Raw genomic sequence first — 16,175 nt, forward strand, 5'->3', positions numbered from 1 at the left:
TGAGTGGTTAAATTATGTTCAATATGCCACAGGAATTGGTAAGATTGTTTTGTAAGGTTTACAACAAAAACAGCTTATACTTTTAAAAGTTCTGACACAAAGGAGTAAATAGGGAAAAAATTTATGTTAAACACCTCAACACCCCCCCCCAATTTGGATAACTGAAAACTGTATTATCCAAATCACTGAGCTGTGCAAAAATCCCAGCAAAGTGTGTGAGAATGTACACTGAACCCTTCTCCCACTCACTCCCTGATTCACTCTAGTGAACTGGCAGCAATCACCAAGAAAAGGATTCCTACTCTATGAGTATGCAAAGAGCAAGAATCTTACTAATCAATTCCCTGCCCGAAAGAAAACAGGAAAAAGCACTAAAGAGCATTCTAATCACTCTCCTCTCTAAGGGGAATCCTCTACTGAAGGAGCAAAACATTTTAGGAGGCAGAAGCCCAGCTTTTCAATTTATCCAAGCTTAACATTTGAATCAATGTGTGTTACAGTTCTTAAAATATGGCTCTTTATTGACTGAAAATCCTATACACAGACCTTTAAAGGGCATTATCAATGTCCCAAGGGAGTGACAGCAACGTTAACACTTATGACTAGGAACAGTGTTCACGTGTACACCCATCGTAGCAGGAAAGTCGTCATCCAAATTAGTCACTAGTCACCACCGTTAACGTAGGTTTTTTAAATATTATAATCACTTTTGAAATTAGTACATGAAAAAATCAAATCTTAAATATTGCTTGATTAAATAATTCAAAATCTGCAAAGCAGAAAAGAATCCTGCTTTTAAACATACCATGTCTACAATCTTCATCGGCTTGCCCGTAGTTTTTCTGCAAAATAAAAGATATGAGATAAAATTAAGCAGTTCAAGGGCTGCTTAAAAACAGATTTTATCAGAAAGCTCAGCTTTGTTTCAAAGTTTAATCGTGAATGTTGCAAAGTTAATATTCACAGAGCAAAGCTGGTTGAGGATGTACTCTACTAGACATGACAGTGCGCTTCCCTGGGCCACTTACACTCCTTCTCACCTTCTCCAACCTCAAGTCACCAGAATCTCTTCCCCCATCCTCACTCTCAGCTAATGACTTTACTGAGTCAACTTGAAGCGCTGAGAAGAGAATTCCCAGAGACTGTCACCACCCCTTCCACCCGCTTCCCAGCACACTCTCTGCCTTCCCCCTGTTACCAGGTGAACCACCCTGGTCCTGTCTTCGGCCCCTCCCACCGCCCGTGCAGATCTGCTCCATGGCCTACTCAAGAACATTGCTCCAGCAAGGCCCTTCTATTTCTCGTTAGTTTTTTGTTTTCTGTTGGTTCAGTCCTCTAAACAAACAGGCTCTTATTTCTCATTTAAAAAGAATCTTTCTCTTGACTTCACTTCTCCCACCAACTACCATTCAGTTTTTTATGCCTCTTCGGGGCAAAACGGCTCAAGAATTGTCTCTATTATGTATTTAAATTCCTTCCCTCTGATCCTCTTTTTTATTTACTTATTTATTTTTGGCGGGGGAGGTAATTAGGTTTACTTACTTACTTACTTACTTATTTATTTATTTATTTATTTATTTAATTTATTTATTTTTAATGGAGGTACTGGGGATTGAACCCAGGACCTCATGCATGCTAGGCACACACTCTGAGCTATATCCTCCCCTCCTTGATTCTCTCTTAAACTCTCTTTTATCAGGCTTTCACCCGCCTCTGCATGGAAGCCGCTCTCACGGAGCTCACCAATGATCTCCTTTGTATCCACTTAGATACGTTTACATGTACCCATTTAGACACACTGTCATTTCTCAGTCAACTCTGAATTCCCAGGACTCTATTCACAGCCATTGACATTGTTGAACATTCCCTAATTTGCAGACCCTCTTCCCCTGGCTCCCAGGACACCTTACTGTCTTAGTTTTCCGTAACCTCATGGGTTGCTCTTCAGGCTGCTTTGCTGCTTCTCCTCAACCTCTTAACACAAGTTCCACAAGAATAAGTCCTCAGTCCACTCCTCCTCTCTATCTACACTCCTTCCCCTGGTGGCCTGACCCAAGTGTAAGATTTTATGTATCATCTAAAGGCCACAGACTCTTTAGTTAGCATCTTTAGCCCAGACCTCTCCCCCAAACTTCATACCCGCATCTGCAACTGCTTACTCAACATCTCCAGCTGGGTATCTACGTGACATCTCAAACTCAGTATGTCTAAAATGAACTCTTCCCCATAAAACCTGTTCCCCATCTATGCCCTCTCACCTCAGTGGAAAGAAACTCCATTTTTCCAATTGCTCAGACAAAAAAAAAAAAAAGTCAGAGTAAGTAAACTGTGACTGCTCCGTATCTCTCACTCCTTGCCTTCAATACGTTAGGAAATCCTTAGTTATACCTTCAAATTATAACCAGAACCAAACCACTTCTCACCATCCGCGCTGCTACCATGTTGGTCTAAGCCACTTCGTCTCTGGCCCAGATTATTCCAAAAGCTTCCAAACTAGTCTCCCTGTATCTATTCTTATCCCTTTATCCTTACAGTCTATTCTCAACACAAAGGCCAGACAATTCCTGTTAAGTCAGATCATGCCACTCCTCTGCTCAAAATCCCACAATAGCTCCCCACCTCAAGCAGAACAGAAACCAGTCCTTACAGTGACCTGGAGGCCCCACAGGATCTACCTTGTCACCCTCCGCCCTTGTGTACTTTACTCCAGCACAATGGCCTCCTAGCTCTTCCTCAAACATGGCAGGCATGCTTCTGCCTCAGGAACTTTGTGCTGACTTTGTGGAACTTTGTGTGAATCTAAAGTGTTTACAATGCCTACTGTTTATTGCCTGTCCCTCTACTAGAAAAAGTACTATGAAGGAGGGCTCTTTCTCTTTCTCTTTCTTTTTCACCAACGTGTACCAAATACCTAGACCAGCATCCACCACACAGTGCACTCAATAAATATCTGTTGAATGAGTGAATAATCCAAAATGCTATGCAACAGTAAAACTTTCAAGGCTTAAAAACACAGTTGCTTGCCATCAAAGATATTCAGCAATCACCAGCCACTTCACTCATCTCTTCAACCCAGGATTTGGTGATCTGTAGGGGGAGTGACCAACAAAAGTCCCCACTCAATGAGAAGGGTCACTTTACGTGATTCAGCATTCATTTATTGACAGTGTTTACTCACCAGTTGCAAAAATGAGGCAATTCTGTAAAGAAGACTCTCGATTTTGATGCTTTCTATCTCTAGTGGACATGGCCCTGTGAAGTCGGCCATGGAGTACTGGCCAAGAGAAAGGAGGGCCTCTGTGCCGTGCTTGAGGGCCATTTCATAGTCCTGCCTCTTGAGTGATTCACACGCTTGTTCACATGCCTTCTCAGCTCTTCTGTCTTCCATGACTCAGGGACAAAAATCCTAAAGACAGGAAGAAAGAACAAGTAGTAAGTTTAAAACCTTATTAATTATAAATTCTAGCCCCATCCCTATCTCAGTTGGCTTAATTATCTATCTGAATAGTTACTCTCAACCAGCCTTTGGATCAAGGTCACAGCTAAGCGGCAGCTACTGATGCTACAAAATCTATACTTCTCATGCAGTTTCAATGAAGATCCAAGCAAAATGTCAACCATAAGTCAGGATCATTCCTACAATACATCAAATTTATAAATGAGGCAAATTTATAAATGAAACATGACTCTGAATAGTGCAAAGTGTAACAAACCAGGGAGGCTTCTCTTTCTTTTTTTTTAACCAGAAGGTGTAGGAATGTTTCATACCCAAACCTCCTATTTTCAGTCTTATAATTCTGTAACTCAGACTGCAGAGAATCAAAGTCTGTACCGTATAGGAATTTTCCCATCAATATAAAAAAACTGGCTAAAACTCAAGTTTGAACTGCCTATGAATTCAACTCAGCAAACGTTTCCTGAGTCCAGGCCCTGTGCTAGCAGCACTGAGCTCAAAGATGGAGCACGTAATCGCTGCTTTCAAGAAACTCAGATTCTAGCAAGAGAGGCAGAGCACAAGTGAACAATTACAAGGAAGACATTCCATCTGCCAAAAGGCATGAGCTGGCCTTGAAAGATGAACACCAGTTCACTGTGCAGGGATGATAGGGAGGGCACACGGGAGTGCTTCAGAGAGAAGAGTTGCACGAGAAATCACCAAGGAGAGAAAGCATGCAACAAACTCCAGCTGTGTCAGACAGAAGGGAGCTATGAATGACCTCAAATGCCACAAGGAGTGAGGGCTTTATTCCATAGGCAATGGAGCACGATGGAAAGTTTTAAAGTAAAGGACCATCATATAGAAGCCCTGTGAAGAACTGGTGAGAAGCAGGCACTGCCATTCATAAGAGACCACTGAACAGTCCAAGTAAGGGATACTGAGAACTCAAGCACAGCCTCTCTGAGCTCTCTCACTCACAGAGAGGGAGGAGAAAACCTGGGCAGAGAAGACCTAAAATCCTTTGACCTGACAGTCACAACATTGGAAGATCACACTTGGCGGCCTCCTGTCCCCAGCTCCATCAAGCACGGAGACCGCTTTTCTCACCTGCTCCCACCTCACTCCCTCTCCTGTTCTTCCCCACCTTCCACCTTACCTACTGGCCCCAAGGGACAGGTCTCCTCTGCTTTTCCAAAGTTTGATTTACACGACTTCGCTTTTACAAAGGACCTACTTAGTACCTGTTTTCCTAACCAAAAGAAAGCCAAAGAGAATTTTCCCTTTTACAAAAAAGGGGGAAGGGCGAAAATACCGTTCAGCGTGTTTTGCAGCAGCCCTTACAGAGGCAACTCACATTCCGAGCAGCCAGAGTGGCACCACCAAGCTCCTTCCCCAGGAACCACACTCAGCATCTCAGCATCAAGCCACCATAGCTTTGAACCATGTCCACGAGCATCGATGCTTTATTTCGATTTACTTTATGCAACCATTAGCAAGAAGTGTCCTATGGTCACCGCTTCTTCACTTTACACCATTTCAGCTTAGGAAAGGTTTTGCAGGAAGGCTCTTACTTTCAGACAGTGGGGGAAACCTGTACTTATTTGTCCTCCCGCCTCTCTCCAGCCTACACATCCACTCTGCCTGGCCTCTCTAGCTTGGATAAAGACAGCCTGGCTCCGCCCTCTGCCACTTACATACTGCAGTGAAAGCTGAGGGGAGAAATTGTTGATGGGCAGCCAAAAGGCAGCAGCAGTGAGTGAGGGCTGACGACAGACATCAGAAGAGGTCCAAGCCCCTTTTACTTTTGAGATGCCTGGTATATCAAAAAAATGTTGTTGGGGGTGGAGGGTGGGAAGGGATAGACTGGGATTTCAAAATTGTAGAATAGATAAACAAGACTACACTGTATAGCACAGGGAAATATACACAAACTGTTATGATAACTCACAGAGAAAAAAATGTGACAATGAGTGTGTATATGTCCATGAATGACTGAAAAATTGTGCTGAACACTGGAATCTGACACAACATTGTAAAATGATTATAAATCAATAAAAAAATGTTTAAAAAAAATGTTGAAACCCCTAAGGAATGGGATGAGGAAGAGTTCAAAATGGGCTTCAGAATTTGTTAGCATTTGTTAAATATGTATGGTACATACATGGAATGCAATGTGTAATATTCTCTACTTTTCTCTGTTCAAAATTTTTAATTAAAAAAATACCAAAACATGGTTTTTTAAATTATAGGATATTTTATATGTTCACACATTTAACAAATTAACACAACATAAAAAATGAAATCTAATTGTGTTATTCACAAGATTAATTCAACAAGTATTTAGAGAACTGTATCCTCAGCCTTCACATGGCCTCCCTTTAACTCCCTCAGCTCTCCCTCAGTGGGCTAGAATTCCCAGTTTGGTTTAAGGGAACATAAATATTTAAGTTACGGTTGGTATTTATGCCCCTTATACAAACATGCATTAATTTGGGAAAATCAATCATCAAACAAAAATCAAAAATAATGATTTCTATATTACTATGGTGACTTCGCCACTAGATATAAGAATGGCTTTATAAGATAATCAGTAACTTATTATATAGGCCAGATTTGATGCTACTGACATATTGGGCTGAATAATTCTTTGTTGCAGAGGGGCTGTTCTGTGCATCGTAAGATATTTAGCAACATCTCAGGCCTCTACCCACTAGGTGCCAGTAGCTTATCTCCTGACTTATGACAACTGAAAATGTCTGTCTCCAGACACTAGCAAATTTCCCCTGGGGAGTAAAATCATTCCCGGTTGAGAACTACTGATATAAACAAGCATATACAGTTTGTTTGACAGATAACAGCAACAGTAGATGGATAAATTCATGGATTCCAAAGGCCCAAATCCTCCCTATAAAGCTCCCAGCCCACATCTAGAAACTATTACAAAAAGAAGTAAAGTGAAAAGAAAAACTAACAATACACCAGTAAATCTTTACCAGGGAGAGAACACAGCAGTGATCGAGAGCACAGGCTCGGAGCCAGAGGACTTAGTTCAAAACTCACCAGCCCTATCACTCACCAGCTAGCCGTGTGGGCTGGGGCAAATGACTTAACCCAGAGTATCTCAACTTGCTCTCCACTAAAATGGCAAGAAGACAATTAATACCTACCTCCTAGTGTTATTTATTGTAAGGAGTAATGAAATAATACGTGTAAAGTGCTTAAAAGAATGCTCGCACACAGTCAGTGCTCAATAAGTGGTATTTCCCTAGAATAGCACTATTCTCTATCGCTATCTCCCAAGAATTCTATATTTTCAATTTATATAAAGTGGAAATCACTTTACTGATTTCAACATACAATACAGTATTTATAGAAAATAAAATATCATTCTATGTAACTATGTACTTTACCTACTTGACAGAGGAATTATTTTCACCTATTTTCTCCATCTCAGTAAAATAATGATTATGATTATGCAATCATAATAATGATTATGATCTCCAACAGCCATTAGAGAGATAAGTGCATTTGTATGTCACTGACAAAGACGAGCTAAAAACTGGCTCTGAGGGGAGAGCACAAAGACTACTGTCAACATTAGTCACCAGACATAGTAGCCAGGGAGATCTCAGTAACATTAACATACAACAGAAGTTAAGGACAGAACTATTAACTTCAGGAGCTATAGGGGGAGATGACTTAACTTAAAGAATTAACGTCTGATACGCAGGCTCAGGTGCCTACTTCAGAAGTGGATATGAAGATTTCTACCACAATTACCTTTCTTAATTAATCAGGTCCTGATAATCTGTTTCGAACTGAGGCCTACCTGAATCGTTAGGGGTACTTCGCTGTAGTGTGGATCTCCATACAAGGCCTCTGTTCAATTGTTTTCCCTGGTTTTTCAGAAAACAGCATGCCCTTGCTACATATACTCCAGAAGAACTTAAAACGCCTTCTCAAACATAAAATAAAAACTGCCAGTCAAAGTCAAAGTGAGACAATGTCTCAAGCCATGCTAAAATGGACTACAGAAAACAGTGAGAGATCTAGAACTATGTCTTTACGAGGCCAGCTCCCAGATACACCTCACTATGCAGCTGACACTCTTGTCTGGGTTATACAGATACACCCATATCTATAGCATATGATCCTGCCATGTGGCCACAACAGCCTGATCCAAGGGCAGACACAGACCAAGCTGGGTCTTGTAAGGGCCTCTCCCATAGGGAAAAAGAGGCCCAGAGACTGGAGCTGCGTCATGTGAGTCACACCAGTGCAGGAAGAAGCACTCCATCCACCCACTGTGAGGTCCTCCCCTACTGCCTTGATTCTTTCTCTTCCTGTTAAAAATTATCCAACTCTCACCAAAAGAATATAAAATACTATTACTTTCTGCAAACTCCTACCCCTGTGGGGAAAAAACTTGGGAGGATGTAACTTCACAGGCAGAAAAGCTGGAATCAGAAACCAAGATTCTAATCCAAATCCTTTAAGTCCTGTGATCTGTTGCTGACTTGCAAAAAGAAACTAATATCACATTAGTTTTTTTGGCCACCCAGTATCCATTTCTTTTTCTGGTAATAAGAGCCCCAAATTTCCCTCTGAGTATTCACCTCTCCCCAACTCTCAATGTGGTTTCTGAAGAGCTGATTCCACCAGAGAGCCAAGAGTGGCATGTGACCAGAATCGGCCAATCCCGAGCCTCACAGCCCCTAACACAGGGATTGACTGAGGGTAAGACATGTGACCCCATAAGCACCAATGAGACAACATGAGGCTTTTGCTGGCGCTTCTGGGGAAAAGACAGGCACTCTTCTCTACCAAATCTAAAATCTGAGAGGCTACAGGGGTTGAATATGCTGTGGCCATTTTTTTTTAACATATAGTGCCTATAACTTAAGTCTATATAGGAAAAGGCAGAGTTGATTCATGGGGGGGACCTGAGTCCTAAAGACTTCACTTGAGCCCTGAATCCAGCTAGCTGTGCCTGGACTTTGCAGTTAGGTGAGCCTAACTCAAATTTCTTTCTAGCTTAAGCTGGTTTAGGTTGACATTTCAAGCAGCTGAAGCTAATTGAAATATATGTGTCTATCTGATTAGTACCTCCCAGAATGTGAAAAGCTAAGTGAACTGACTGTTGTCTTGTAAGACAGCATCGTGCACATAGTTATTAATAGCACTGGTCACAGTTATTGACTAATAATAACAAATGTAAGGAGAAAAAAAGGTGGGCATGGGAGAGAAGTGATTTAGTGTGATATTTGGTTATTCTGTCTCTTGAAAATATTCCAAAACATTTGTTTAAACAATTTTATCATAAAGCTATTTCAGCAATAATAATAAAAATAATAACAAGAGACATTTGCTGAATGCCTCCTGTACGCCAGATACCGCTGAAATGACCATAACATCTGACTGAATCCTCACAGTGACCTGATAGGGTGGCTATTATTGTTATCATTCCCATTTACAGATACGGAAAATGAAGCACAGAAAAGTTAAGTTACTCATTTACACTGTAAATAAAAGGTAGAATTCAAATCCAAACAGTCTGACGCAGTTCATGCTTTTATTGACGATACTGATTCTGAGTCTACAGTCAAGGTTCTAATGCTGTTCCAATGCAGCAGAAACTCAAACTCAGGCACCCCCAAAAGCATCAAATGTGAGTGCAAAATATCACAATTTTAACTCTGGAACAGACTAATTCCTTCAACTGCATTGTGAAAGTATACATATTTAACCACGATAGTGACTACCACTAAGGAAAAAAAAAAGTGTGTAAACCCTCACAAACCTGTGGTTAAGCAAAAGCCCTAGGTGTTACCAAGACTGAGGAGTATACTAACTAGCATCACCTTTCCAGAAAATGAGAACATCCTCATCTTCCACAAAAATCAACTTTATGAGAACATCCCCATCACTAATTTACTTTTCACCTCTTTTATAGAATAGAAACTTCTTTTAAAATCTATCCAACTTGGAAAAAAAAAAACCTATCCATCTTGAAAAAAGAAATCTATTCACCTTGGTATAATCCACAAACAGAAAAAAATTATGAGCTGGACTTTTTCAAAATTAAACGTGCTTGCTCTTTGAAAGACACACCTAAAAGAATGAAAAGACAAGCTAAAGACTGAGAGAAAAACCAACAGCAAATCACATATCTAAAGAAGGATTTGTATCCAGATATATAAAGAATTCTCGAAGCTCAGAAGAAAACCACCCAATTAAAACTTGGGCAAAAGGTTTCAACAAACACTCCACAAAGAGGATAGAATGATGGTCAACAAGCACAAGAAAAAATGTTCAATGGCATTAGTCATCAGAGAAATACAAATTAAAACTGTGATTAGATATTACTATATAACTATGACGATGGCTAAATTAAAAATACTGATAATATCAGTGACGTAGAATAGCTGGAACTCTCAAACACTGCTAGTGGAAATATAAATGGTACAGCCACTCTGGAAAAACGGTTGATAGTTTCTTATAAAGTTAAAGATAAACAATCCCCTCTCTCCACAGATAGCTACCCTAGAGAAATGAAAACTATGTTCATACAAAAATCTGTACACAAATGTTTATAGCAGCTCTATTCATATTTGTTAAAAACTGGAAATAAATGTCCTTTAATAAGTGACAATGGAAAACTACTCAGTAATAAAAAGGAATAAACTTAATACATGCAATAACTTAGATGAATCTCAAAGACACAGTAAAAGAACCCAGTCTCAGAAGCTTACATACTGTATGATACCATTTATATGATTTCACAAAAAAACAAAACTATAGGGATGGAGAAAAGGTCAGTGGTTGGAAGAGTTATGGAACAGGGATATGTAACTATAAAAGGACAGCATGAGGGACTCTGGGGTGATAATATTGTTCTGTATCCTGATTGTGGTGATGGCTGCACAAACTACACGTGTGTTAAATTAACAGACCTGTATATACCAAAAGAAAACAGTTTTACTAGATGAAAATTTTAAGAATAAAATTTTTAAATTATTTTAAAAATATGAATCTCAATGTCACAATGGACACGGTTTTTAAAAACTGAAAAGAAATAAAGGATGTTTGTTGTTAATAAATGGAAAACCAAACATTTCCCCTCCCACAAATGTTAAGTTTTCGAGGTAAGAATGGAGCCTCAGAAAGAAGGTCTCCAAATAAAACAATCACTGAGTTCACTAGGTACAAAATGTAGGATACTTTTGAAGAATCCCATCATAGCTAGATAATTGGTGCAGGACCAAAAGTAAATACTGGGAGAAAAATGAAATCAACAGTGTACCACAGAGAGGGTAGGCAGGCGCTTGGACTAAGACATGCTCAGTAGCAGATGATAAAAAAGATGGTGATTTATAAGCATCATTCTCTTTCCACTGTGGTCCTCTTTCTGCAGCAGCATAAAAATAACCACAAGACCACCTTGAAATCTAGTCATGAACTGTACTTTTATATTTTTGAAAATCAGTTATTGTCCTTAAATTAACTTTTATTGTTAATTTAGTCAAGATCCTCTTTTATTTCTAAAGAATTCAATCTTATTTGATTAGAGACAGACTTCAAAAAAAAAATAAAAAACTGTGATTCAATAGCAGGAGCCAATAGTAGTAACTAAAATTTCTTCAATCTAAGTTGAAGATGTCTTTTACATTTGTTTCCATGAGAGAAAAAAAAAATCATCTACCTCATAATTAACTTGGATGGGATAAATCAGATTGCATTTGTAAAGGTTTTAGAAGACTGATGTGTTGTGCTAAACATTACCACCATCCACTTGAACAGAAATTACTAACATTAATGATCAGTTCTTGATTAGACCCCAAGTTATCTTTAATTATTATTAAACTATATAAACAATAAAATCATTGGAAAACTTTAAAATGTAATAAATTTCTTTACATAACAAAATAAAAATTTAAACAAAAGAAGTACTAGAAAAAATCAGAGATTTATGTTTTTAAAAGTCAGTAATTTGCCTTTAATCTGCCTCATACATTATTATTTTCCCTGTGGAAACCCAATTATTATCCTGAAAACAAGACTATTCTAGAAAGTAAATGTATTGTGAAAAAAGAATGAAAAGCCAGATTGATACATTATTAAAAATAACCCCCAAGACGTACCCTGAGGAGTAAGGAAATCATAGCAGAACATGCCTCCTTCTCCCCATTGGGCAGCGCAGCTGTGGTGAGACACTGCAGCTAGTAAAAGTGTGTCATGCTTCCTCAGGGAGGAAAAAAGTTAAGAACCACTCTGGAGATGGCACAGTGGTTCTGAAATGCCTATAAACTAAAGTCTACGCTCATTACCAAATATGCAGGCCACCCACAGTCTGGCTACAATCTAACTTTCCCATCACTCCCCACACAGGTCCCATGGACAGCAATGCCTCTGAGCCTCTGACAATGCCCAAATATACCTTCCCTCCTCTCTCTGGACCTAAATCCTGCCCAGCTTTAAATGAACACTTCAAGGCCTACAACCCTAAGAATGCTCCTCCCAGAACCAGAATTACTTCCTATGGAATGATTTGCCTTTTACTCATATACTTAATCTTGGATTAAATACATCATGTAAGACACTTTATCTGCCCAACACAATATCTTATAAATAGGAGTCATGTTTTATAGCATTTATATCCCCATGACAACCATTCAATTCACTAAAACCATTTAATAAATACTTCCCAAGAGATGACCTAGAATAACCTAAATGCCAAGCATTCCAAGAACGGTCCTGAATCAAATTCATTTCTCATTCGAATGCCAAGTCATAGAGAGGGATGTTGTATTCTCTTTAAATTTATTTGCTTTTATCCAAAACTGGAATCTGTTGGTCTATGGGATACACAGGCAAAATATTCTGCAAAGTGAAAAAGCTTTATTTGTTGTACTGTGCTTAATATTCAGCCAGACTTGCATTTTTCTCTAAAACTTATAAAATCACTGAGTATGCAAGAAGCACTAGAAAAGAGACTAAGCCTATTGAGAAGAAAACTGGAAACTAAGATCATCAATCATATTTTATTTTGAATAACCTCTTTCATAAAGAGGTAAATTCTTCTAAATTCCAGAATGAATGGAATTCAATATAGCAAAGTAAAAGGTTTTAAACACATAAAATAAATATCCTGATGGACCTTCTACCATCTGTTTTAGTAACTTAAATTATAAAAAAAAAAAAAAACACTAAATTTTTAAAAAGTTATATCAAGAGCTAAAATTGAGATTTTTTCCATCTATTACCTTGATTTTTCCTGACCCATTTTTGAGAATTGTCAGCAATTCTGGATCAATAATTCCAAAATATTTCTTGAAGAGTTTGAGTCTCCTCTCAAATCATTTAACATGCTTACTAATCAATAAAGATATGGAAAAAATACAAAACCTTTATTTATGAAGCAAGCAAATTATATTAAAAGACTGACTTCCAAGAAAAGTTTGCTGCTTGCTATGAAAGTTTTATTATTATAAAACATTTTCTATTATCCGTATTTCTTCATTTTCCTTCTTCATTATTTGTATGACCTTGTAAACACATCAAAATCCAAAACAATTGAGCTTTATAAATAAAACATAAATCAATATAAAAGTGCCAAATGCACAATTAAAACCAAAGGTACCACCACCACCATCTTCAATTTACCAACAGCCTATGTTCTAAAACTATATTTTCAAATCAGTTGTTTGAAATTCAGAACAGTATCCTACAGAAATGGTGTTAAGAACTGGGGTTACTGGAAAGATGTAAAGTAACAAAAGTTTACAAAATAATATCTACAGTGTAATCCCATTTTGTAAGTAAAAACAAGCAGATTATAAAATACTATAGTCCATAGTCCTGTTTTTATAAAATATATATCTATATATATTGAATATTTTACACAAAAAGCCAAGAGAGATATGCAATGAAGTATTAAAATTAGCGAATATCTCCTTCTCCAAAACCCTAACTCCAGTCTAATCTTGAGCAAAATACAAGACAAACCCAAACTGAGGGACATTCTATGAAATATCTGAACCAGGACTCTTCAAAATTGTCATTAAAAAAGGAAAGTCTGAAAAACTGTCATAGCCCAGAGGACATAATCACATTCAATGCGGATCCTAGGTAGATCTCTGAACAGTAAAGGGCTTTGTGGAAAAACTGGAGAAATCCAAATAAAATCTGGAAAATAGTTAATACTAATGTTTCAATGATGGTTTCTCAGATTTGACAAATGTACCATAAAAATATAAGATATTAACAACAGCGAGTGAAGAGTATATGAGAACTCTGACCTATATCACAACTTTCTGTAAATCTAAAATTATTCCAAAATTAAAAGTAGATACCTAAATGGTAGATTACAGGTTTTTTTCTAATTCACCTCTATTTTCTAATTTTTCAACAAGCAACATGTTGCATTATCACAAAAAACAAAAAAGGGAGGGGTAACTATTCTAGATTAAAAGAAACTAAAGAGACATAATAACCTAAAGAAATAAATAGCATTTTGGGGACAAATGGGAAAATTTATACATTTGATATCTGATAGTATAACCATTAGTATTATTGAATTATTTTCTTAGGTGTGATAATGGTATTGTGTTTATGAAGAAAAATGTCCTCATTCTTAGGAGACACATGTTGAAGTATGAATGAAATTCCATCTAAGATGTCTGCCACTTACTTTCAACTGGCTCAGGAAAAAAAGAGAAAGAAAACTCTAACTACATACTTGACAGAGAAAGAGAGAGAGAAGGCAAATTACGGCATAATGGTAACAATTGGGTGTTGATTATACTGTTCTTACCACCTTGCTGTAGACCTAAAGATTTTCACAAAATATTTTAAACTAAGTTTTAACTTTAAAAAGTGATTCAAACCCCAAACTAATGCAGAAGTCATAATTTTCTCTTAAATATAAAATATATTCTAATTTTTATGCTGCCCGATTCATCTTTTACAAATTAAAGAAAAAAAGGATCAAAAAAGGGTGACTTGTGGGGAGAGTATAGCTCATGTGGTAGAGCACCTGCTTAGCATACACAAGGTCCTGGGTTCAATCCCCAGCACCTCCATTAAAAATAATAATAATTAAAATAAATAAACCTAATTACTTCCCCTCCAAAAAAAATTTTTTAAAAGGTGACATATGTCACATAGTAAGAAATTACAGGTAACATTCAGGAGTAATATTTAAGTTTCCTTCAAACTGATATTGAATATAGTATTTTTAATCAGCTGGATAGTTTATATCAATCTTGGGTTCATTCATTTCTAACTTATCTAGTTTTTTTAAATAAATATGAACTATTTACTTTGAATACAGTTACCTCATCCTTTAAAGAAGCTGGAAAGAAGATTAAATAACCCAGAAGACACAGCTGGGAACTGTAAAGAAGTATAAGAAATAGTCACTGGCAGAATAGAAGAGCAGATCTCCTTACAAAGCAATTGCATTCTATATACCTGGGTCAGACATGGTTCATCTTGAGCCTTACACCCAAGATATGTCTGCCCAAAATGGTTTTTTTTTAATTGAAAAAGAAGTGGAAATGCTAAGGCACTGAAGAACATTCTTTGCTGTCTACTGCTAATTGAATTAGAAATCTGTAAGACCATTTCTAGTCCTAAAATTCTACTGTTCTACATAAAACAGCTTTAAAACAAGTATACATTATCACTTCATACCCATTAGAATGACTACTATCAAAAAAAAAAAAAAAAAAACCCAGAAAATAAGTGTTGGCAAGGATGGGGAGAAACTGGAACCATTGTGCATTGCTGGTAGACATAAAATGGTGCCACTGCTGTGGAAAATATGGAGATTCCTCAAAAAATTAAACACAGAATTACTATATCCAACAATTCCACTTCCGGGTATTTCTCAAAAGAACTGAAAGCAGGAACTCAAACAGACATGTATACACCCATGTTCCTGGCAGCATTATTCACAACAGCCAAAAGGTGGAAGCAACCCAAGTGTCCGTCAAAAGACAAATGGATTAAGAAAAGATGTCATATTTACAAAAAATGGCATATTATTTAGCCTTAAAAAGGAAGGAAATGCTGCCACATGCTACAACCCGGATGAAACCTGAAGACATGCTAAGTGAAATAAGCCAGTCACAAAAAGATAACTATTGTTTGAGTGCACTTATATGAGGCAACTATGGTATGAATGGACTCTACTCAAATTCACAGAAACAGAAAATAGAATGATGGTTGTCAGGGGCTTGAGGAAGAGGGAAACAGAGTTTGTGTTTAATGGGTACAGAATTTCAATTTGGGAAGATGACAAAGTTCTGGAGATCAATGGTGGTGATGGTTATACAACAATGTGAATGTACTTAATGCCACTTGTATGCTAAATTGTATGCTAAAATGATTTAAATGGTAAATTTTATGCTAAAATTACCTAGTATGCTATGCTAAAATGATTAAAATGGTAAATTTTGTTATATATATATTTTACCAAAAAAATTTTTTAAGTATACAAGCCATAATACCCTCCTATCCTCCTTAAAAGCATTAAGGTCCATGTCCTAATCTTGATGCAAACCTAAGGAATGCTCACTGCCTACTTCCCAATCTTCTCTGCCCATGAAGGAGAATGGAGAGCTAGCAGAGCCAGAGCCAGAGCCAGAGGAGGGAAATTGGTCCTGATATTAGTCCCACTAAATAAACTTAGAAAAGCCAAAACACAGGGTGCTGTAAAAGGTGGCTGAGGCAG

At 37.6% G+C, this 16,175-nt stretch overlaps 1 protein-coding gene across 4 annotated transcripts in view; it reads right to left on the reverse strand.

The window, feature by feature from the left end:
• HELZ (helicase with zinc finger) overlaps positions 1–16,175 on the reverse strand; it is a 141,723-nt gene that overhangs the window by 115,511 nt on the left and 10,037 nt on the right. For all 4 annotated transcript variants that reach the window (XM_032457042.1, XM_032457039.1, XM_032457040.1 and 1 more), the window contains 2 exons: positions 3,179–3,406; positions 806–842 (listed from right to left, as the gene is read on the reverse strand). In XM_032457042.1, the coding sequence (XP_032312933.1) occupies positions 806–842; positions 3,179–3,388 (247 nt within the window). In that variant the 5' untranslated portion in view covers positions 3,389–3,406. The remainder of the gene's footprint in view (positions 1–805; positions 843–3,178; positions 3,407–16,175) is intronic.

This window comes from Camelus ferus, chromosome 16, assembly GCF_009834535.1.
Source record: "Camelus ferus isolate YT-003-E chromosome 16, BCGSAC_Cfer_1.0, whole genome shotgun sequence".
NCBI lineage: Eukaryota > Metazoa > Chordata > Mammalia > Artiodactyla > Camelidae > Camelus > Camelus ferus.